Source organism: Babylonia areolata, chromosome 23 (assembly GCF_041734735.1).
Source record: "Babylonia areolata isolate BAREFJ2019XMU chromosome 23, ASM4173473v1, whole genome shotgun sequence".
NCBI classification, from domain to species: domain Eukaryota; kingdom Metazoa; phylum Mollusca; class Gastropoda; order Neogastropoda; family Buccinidae; genus Babylonia; species Babylonia areolata.
Window position 1 is genome coordinate 30897816 of NC_134898.1, and position 8714 is coordinate 30906529.

An 8714-nucleotide genomic window follows, 5' to 3' on the forward strand; every position below is an offset into this window, starting at 1 on the left:
GGCCTCGTACTTGCTTTTTTAGGTACTCTCTTACTTTCCTTAATATCTCAGATCTACCCAGATGTAGTCCACTCGTTCTAGTTGCGCTACCAGCAAGACGGCTCGTTCATATTTGCATGTCCAGCTTTTGCACAATAATGGATTTTGTGCATTGAATCATACTTCTTTGTCCTCCCCATTCCACTTTCAACTTTTTGTACAAGGTTCATAGTGTCAGTCGGAATCCTTGCTTGTTGATTTGAAGGCACGCGTATGGATTCCTTCTCAGAGTGAGCGATATGATTGTATTGATGAGGTGTTAGAGATGTTGTGGGTATTCTTCATATTCTTTTGTTTTTTTCAGGTATTGTAGCTGGCATACAATTCAAATGGTGTTTTCTCTCTTGGCCATCCATCATCTTCGGCTCCTAGACGGCTGTCTTTTTGTTCCTTCACAGCATCCAGTAGTGGGATTTGAAGGTTTTATGGCCCTCTGAAATAAGCAATATAACCTGCTCTAATTTGTGTCTGGTCTGCAATGAAGGAGGGTCAAGCAGGTATCACGTGGTCTCAGAAAGAGTGTCTTTCGTTGTTCCCAGGATCAGTCTCATCGCTTCATTTTGAATTCTTTCTAACTTCAGGAGCCTGCTTTGAGAAAGTGTTGTCAGCTGTAGTCCATAGTTACACTGAGAACTAGTGATTGATAAAGCCGGAAGAGGTGGCCTTATTCAATGCATGTTTCTGCCATTGCCTTTAAGTATGAAAGACTCTCTGTATTTCAAAACATTGTTTGCAGTATGTTTTCTGAAGGTCAGCATCCTGTCGAACTGTATTCCTGAGTAGACTTTCAGTGTCCTCGATCTCTGTTCCATCGATGAGACAGCTGGTGATGACTTGCTCAGTTTTATTGTTGAGAGTGCGTGGTAACGTTTCGGGTTTCGTTGGATTGATGGAACATCCCGTGTCCTGGCACCACTGGGTGATATTATTCAATTGTTTCTGGACGGTTGTAGTTCCCTGAAGACTGGGCTATCGTCCGCTAGAGTGAGCACACGGGCTACTCTTTTTTATACTTTTTATTTTTAAGATTTGCAAGTCATTTCGTCCAGACGTTGTATAGGACTGGGGAGAGCGGAAATCCTTGTGGCAGTCCCACGGAATGTTTATGGGGTGCAGACATCCAATTTCCAGGACGTTGCCCGGCGGTTCTTTCCTGAAGTGATGTTGCTATGCATCATGTTTGTGTCAGACATATTATATACCTTATCAGTAGCAATTTCATGGGTTGTAAAAACTGGAATTTATTGTATTGATATTCCAAGTCATATGCTATTCCTCATAAATGGCGGAGATCAGTTGTAATCAGTAAGACGTGGCAGTCATATACGTTTCTTCATGAGTAACAGGACTGTCCATGTTTGCTGTGAACTAATCTCTGGTTTTTTCCTTGAAAACACTCCATGACATTAAAACATTATAAAAGCGGAAATAAATTTCTTGCATAAAATACTTTTTTTGGTAATTTTGACGAAGGAACATGCAAGCAATGTGCACACCTGCGGATAAGTTAGATAATGGGTGTATGAGCTAGTCAGTCGTTTGGATGATGCATGTATAATATCTTAGCCAACCGATCTGCTGCCTGTGTGTTGGTCAGTTGAGGACAGCAGCCACTACGAAACACTGGACAATGCCAAGCGCAACGCCACAGGGCTGTGAGACCTCAGTGACCTGGACCCGCTGCCACAGGTGTGACAGGGACCCAGGTGGCTGCACCTGGAACTGTTGGTGCTGACACTGGATCCCGTCTGGCAGCAGGTGTGGGAACCAGGTGTGATTGCAGGAGGAAGATTAGTCTGTATAACCAAAAGGACTGACAATATCACTCATCTTCTGCGTTCTCTCCACAGGTTACCAATTTCTGCCAGCATTCAGTACAGAGTTGCAATTCTCACCTTCAACTCCATTTTGGGTGCTGCTCCTGAGTATCTGAGAGAATTGATTCAAACCTTCACACCCTGTCGACAACTCAGATCATCTTCCGGTTCACGGCGGCTACTTGCTGCCCGTGTTAAAACCCGATCCTTCGGTGATTCTTCCTTTTCGTATTCAGCTCCATATGTCTGGAACAGTTTACCTCACGATCTTCGCCACTCTTCTTCATTTCAAACTTTCAAAACTGGTCTGAAAACACATCTTTTGGAAAACGCCTATCCATAGACCTTGCATACCTTTTCAATTATAAGCCATGCAAACTCTCTCTCTCTCTCTCTCTTTGGTTGTGTGTGTGTGTGTGTGTGTGTGTGTGTGTGTGTGTGTGTGTGTGTGTGTGTGTGTGTAATTATGTAATACACGTAGTCTCTGAATATGTTTTATATTATTATGCGCTAAATCATTATTTTTCTTCTTCTTTCTTATGTGAGTTATTGCTCGCGCGCGCGCGTGTGTGTGTTTGATGTTTATCGTAAAGCGCTTTGAGCTCTTTTTAAGGGAGAAAAGCGCTCAACAAATGTCCATTATTGTTATTATTATTATTATTATTATTATTATTATCATTCAGGCGTGCTTGAAGTGATTTCATTTGTGCTAAAATTGCAGCTAGTTGTTAGGAAACTTACGCCAGATGCATGGAATGTCAGACTGTTTCATCATCTTTAGACGTTGAATGGTTGTATCGCTGCCGAATTTAGGAACGCGTACCTGTAGAAGTCGTGTTGCGTCCTAACTTGAGATCCGAGAGGTAAACTGGTGCATCTTTACTACAGTCTGTATTTTTGTAAACTTCGTGTGCCGGAATGGTACTGAATTAATGTATCAACAAGAGCTTTTTGTGTTGGCCATCCACATGGACGTGTAAACTGTTACCGTCTCACCTGTATGCACATGAAAACTGTCACTGTCTGTCCGGTATAGACATGAAAACTGTCACTGTCTGTCCGGTATAGACATGAAAACTGTCACTGTCTCACCTGTGTAAGCTATCACTGTTTCACCTGTATAGACATATAAACCGCAACTGCCTTGCCTGTTCAGACAAGCAAACTGTCACTGTTTCACCTGTGTAGACATGGAAACTGTAACTGCCTTCCTCCCCCTCTCCCCTCCCCCACCCCCCATCCCACACACATATACACAGCCACATGCACACACATAGACACAATCACACACACATACATGCACACAGCCACCCCCCCCCCCCCCCCCACACACACACACACACACGCACACGCGCGCGCGCGCGCCTGCACACACAGAGAGGAAGAATAAAACCATGGAACTTTCTTGTGTTTTCCTTATTTTCGTGTCTGAATGCTGTACATTACCCTAGCTCAGTGTGTGTGTGTGTGTGTGTGTGTGTGTGTGTGTGTGTGTGTGTGTGTGTGCGTGGTGTGTGTGTTTCTGTGTGACTATGTGTATGTCTGTGTGTGTGGTTTTTGTTTTCCCTATACAAACACGAATGGTTAATTTAGAAGGACTCACTTGTGCCGTCTCCAAAACTACCCGAGAAGAACGCATTGCCAATATGCAGTGCCACTGTTTGTTTGTTTGTTTGTTGTTTTTTTTCTGCCCGTAAGTGTTTGGCTCACTACCAACGTGGGTCTTTCCGAACATTTGTTTGACACCCTTTTTGATGCCGTTGGTTCTGTTACTTGCGCTAAAAAAACAAACAAAAAAACAAACATGCCATACACGGTTTTATATCTTATCCGGAGGACTAGCACCCAGACCAAATAGTGGAGGGAAGGAGTAAAAGTCCTGGCCTCCCCTATTATCGGACTCGAACCCTTGTGCACTCGCTTCCCAGTCGTGGAGAAGTTGCCACAAGGCCACCTCTCCATGGTTTTTGTCAGCCAGTGCAAACCACAGTGTGAACGTTCTGCTGCCAGACCTGTTGTCACACACACACACACACACACACACACACACACACACACACACACACACACACCACGTTCTTCAGCCTGGAAACATTGTGAGACATGATCGACATCGACGATTTTTTTTAAAATGGGATATAACTTGCATCGGTCAGGGACGGACGAATTCTTTTACAGAGTTATTTCCCGTAATCTCTGTAAATCGTCATACGCGGTCACGCTTGACAGCCTGTTGAGAAATCCATGTCAGTTTCAGTAGCTCAAGGAGGCGTCACTGCGTTCGGACAAATCCATATGCGCTACACCACATCTGCCAAGCAGATGCCCGACCAGCAGCGTAACCCAACGCGCTTAGTCAGGCCTTGAGAAAAACAAACAAACAAAAAACCAAACAAACAAAAAACCAAAAAACAAAGAAACAAAACAAAAACAAATTAAAAAAGAAATAATAAGAAATAAAATAAAATAAAAAATAAATAAATAAATAAATACATAAAAAGGAACTACTACTAATAATAATATCTATAAGGCGCAAAAACTAAATGAAGTCAACTATAAGCGTACAAAAAAAAAAAAAATAAAAAAAATAAAAAAAAATAAAATAGAATAAATAAAGAAAAATAAATAAATAAATAAATAAATAAAATAAATAAATAAATACATAAATAAAATAAAATAAAATAAATAAAAAACACAACAATGATGATAAATAAGCAAATAAATGTAAAACATGCAGACACACATTCACACATACACGCACATATGCATAACAGATATGCACCAAACATGCAGTTTCACATATATGAAAGCACAATCAAATACACATAAACGTACACGAGCCCCAACACACACACACACACTTTACCCTGCTCCGTACCTGTTGAGAGAGAGAGAGAGAGAGAGAGAGAGAGAGAGAGAGAGAGAGAGAATAAATACATTGAATAACTGAATAAATTTTATTTTCTGAGGGTAATGCATAAGCAAAATAATGCTTTTTTCTCATGCAGCCCTCGAAGGAGAAACAGTAACATAAACAAAGGGGGAATCATTATATCAGTACAGCATGCATATTATAGTCATGGATACATGAATGGTAATTTGACATTTACAATACTAAAGAGGAGACTAAGAGGTGAGTGATATAAGGGGACAGATAGAGAGAGAAAGAGACAGAGAGAGTAAAGAGAGAGAGAGAGAGAATTGCATCTGAGGGTAACAGAGTAAGCAAAGTAATACTTTTTTTTCATGCAGCCCTCAAAGGGGAAACAGTAACATAAACAAAGGGGGAATCATTATATCAGTACAGTATGCATATTATAGTCATGGATACATGAATGGTAATTGAGAGAGAGAGAGAGAGAGAGAGAGAGAGAGAGAGAGAGAGAGAGAGAGAGGCGGGGGGGGGGGGGAGGGGGAGAAAGGGACAAGTGGGAGGGAAGGGAGGGGGGATCATATAAGCCTGTGTGTAGGAAAATGGTGAGAGGGGCGTGCTTTTGCGTGAGAATGTGCATCAAAGCTGAAACGCTTGTGTAAGCATGTGAGTGTAGTGTGTGTGTGCGTGTGAAAATGGAACTTTGTAATAAAATAGTGTATTAAGTTGTCTTGTCATAATACACCTAGAACGGTCTGCAATACATCTGTCTGCGTTAAAAAAAAAAACCCCAAAAAACCCAAACAAACAAACAAACAAAAAACAAAAAACGAAAAAAAAACCAACAAAAAAAACAACAACAGCAAAATAACAAAACAAAAAAACAGTCGCTTATTTTATACATTACGACTTATAAAGATATATATTAGCTGACTGAAGTAAACTGCCATTTTCTCTCTCAGTGATAGCCCCCAAAACGGTCGGGCATTCTTGACAGGGAGTTAACTTCTTTGGTTTGTGCATGTTACACGGATTACGTCCCATGCTACGTTCGAGCAAAGCTTTTAGACGAAAACGAGGTTTCAAGCGACAAAGACACGCCATCTCCTTCATACTTCTGCACTGAGATAAAAGACGACAAAGAAGGAAAAGTCGGAAAGAAAAACAAAAACAGTAAGAAAAACGAAACGAGAACAGCTGTGAACGTACGCACACACACACACACACACACACACACACACACACACACACACGCACGCACGCACACACACACACACACACACACACACACACACACACACACACACACACACACACACACACGCACACACACACACACACACAAAAACAACGTTCTGCAATCTGAAAACATCGTGAGACACGATTCACGTCGACGATTTTTGAATGGGAGATAACTTATGTCGATCAGATACGGACGGATGCTTTAACTGAGTTATTCCCCTTACACTGTAAATCATCATAGACGGTCGAGTCGACCTGGCCAGTTTTGGAGAGAGAGGTAGAGTTTGTGACAGGTGTGCGGAGGGCGGGGTTTGGGGGTCCATGTATGTCCGTGTGTAGGAAAGTGGGGAGTGGAGCATGCATATACGTGAGAACGTGCATGAAAGCTGCGTATGGAAATGAAGCATAGTAACAGAATCATTTGTCATGTTGTCTTGGCACGCAGTGGAAAGTTCAATCGTACTGCGGTCTGCATTAATAGTGATGTATAAAATAAATAAATAAATAGATAAATAAATAAATAAATAAATAAATAAATAAATAAGAACAACAACAAAAACAACAAAAAAACATCGCTTACTCTGTATATCACGACTCATAAAGATAACTGACTGACTGAAATAAACAATAAACAGTGATTTTCTCTCTCAGTGATCTCTGCAGAATTGGAAAAGGGTCAGACGTACTTGACAGGTAGTTAACTTCTTTGGTCTGTGCATTTTCACATGGATGCCCCCCTCCCCCGCCCCCACTCTCCCCCGCCCCCTCCGAACTGCCCTCCACCCCCACCCCATCCAACACACTCCCATACACACACACACAAACCAACAAATACACGCTCAGGCTTACGAAGGCACGAGAGCGTGCACTCACACGCTCACACTTACACACAAGGGAACGCGCACACTAAGAAACTCACACACACGTGAGCGCCCATGCGCACTCGGAAACGGACTTACGCGCTCACACACGCACATACATACACGCACCAAAAACATGCGCACACACGTACCTACACACATACACGCGCGCCCGAGCGCGCGCGCGCATACACACACACACACACACACACACGCCCACACACACACACACACACACACACACACACACGCGCGCGCGCGCGCGCGCGCGCGCTCGAACACGTGCGCATGAACAACACCCTTCCCTCCCACACACATACGCCTCAGTAAAGAACGCACATACTCGCGCATGAGCACACACACACACACACACACACACACTCTCTCTCTCTCTCTCTCTCTCTCATACACATGCATAAATAGATACAAACACATATGCAAGCACGCGCGCAAGTGCACACACAAAAAACACAGACACAGACACACAGAGACAAAGACACAGACAGACACACATACACAGACACAGACACACAAAGAAATGTCATTGAATGACGCAGGAAACGAATGATGAGCGCTCACTGGCAGCTGTAAGTCAGCTATAACAAGGAAAGCAGACTGTTGTGCAAATGACTCCGTGTTTGTAAAGCGCTTAGAGCTTGGTCTCTGACGCTGAGAACTGGCGCTATACGAGGCTCGTATAAGTATCCATGTCATCATCATCATCATCATCATCGTCGTCGTCGTCGACATCATCTCCACCAACCCCTCCCAAACCCCTTCCCCTACCCTCCATCCTTCACCTACACCTTCACCTGTCCCTTGTCGTTGGAGCACCAGTGAAGGCAACGCCACCACTCTCCCCCACCTGTGTCTCGGTCTCCCGCTCCACGCTGCTCTCTGGGATTCCGCCAGGTTCGATCAAGCCTGTCCATTTCTTGGGCCGGGTTATCTCCCCGCCTCTTCCTCTGTCTTCCTCCGCCATCATCTTACAAAGAAGAACGAGGTTGGCTTGTGGCTGGCTGGTTTGTCCTTATTATCAGTTATTTCGCTTGTCAGTTTAACGACTTCTCTTTTACGAAGGCCTTTAAGTAATTTCCTGTAATTGTATTTAGATTTTTTTTTTTCAAATTTCACCCACATTTCACCCTCATTTGCCCAGTTTCCCCCAACCCTCCATTCATTCACATCTCCCACCCCTTCTAACTGATAATACTCAAATGCATTCATAAATACTTTAACAAAATGTCTTCAATCACCGATATGTGTGACGGGACATTAAACAAAATTTCCTCCTTCTTACTCGAACAAGGAAACCTTCACCGAACGTAGACACGAACGGTGAACAACTATACTGCTTTCTGTTCGCCATCAGGCAGTTTCACTCCACTTTTTAGATAGGGTTGTCAGTGGTTAGGGGTAGAGAAAAGTCCAGGTTCTGTACATTAAGTTCAATAGCTTATCTTTTTCAGCTATGACAATTGTTTTATTTATTTATTTATCTATCTATCTGTTTGTTTGTTTGCTTGTGTTTTTAAAAAATATTTTATTCATTTACTTTTCCATAGAAAACCCTGGAAATCTGCTATTCATAGAAGGGTTGAAACAAACAGAAAGAAGCCACGACCCGCTAAGGAGAGAAAGAGCCACGCGCAAGTCAAATTATGTAAACCAAGCAGCATCTTACGACTGTCCCACATGCAGTGGAGATTGTCCCAGCATTGGTCGACACAGCCACAGCAGGAAGAGCAACGCCCGGCATTGACTAAAATAATTTCTGGTGCAGCCATCGTCTCTCGAGACGGAAGGAGGCCGACGACGACGACTTTTCTATAATTCTTTGTATTTTGTTTTTTTTGCATGAGTTAGTTGTGGCTATGGGTCTTT

At 42.9% G+C, this 8714-nt stretch overlaps 1 protein-coding gene across 1 annotated transcript in view; it reads left to right on the forward strand.

Annotated features, from left to right (window-relative positions):
- LOC143297639 (phosphatidylinositol phosphatase PTPRQ-like) overlaps positions 1–3192 on the forward strand; it is a 91725-nt gene extending 88533 nt beyond the window's left edge. The window contains exon 36 of the mRNA XM_076610058.1: positions 1890–3192. Coding sequence (XP_076466173.1) covers positions 1890–1972 — 83 coding nt within the window. The 3' untranslated portion in view covers positions 1973–3192. The remainder of the gene's footprint in view (positions 1–1889) is intronic.
- The last annotated feature ends 5522 nt before the right edge of the window (positions 3193–8714 follow it).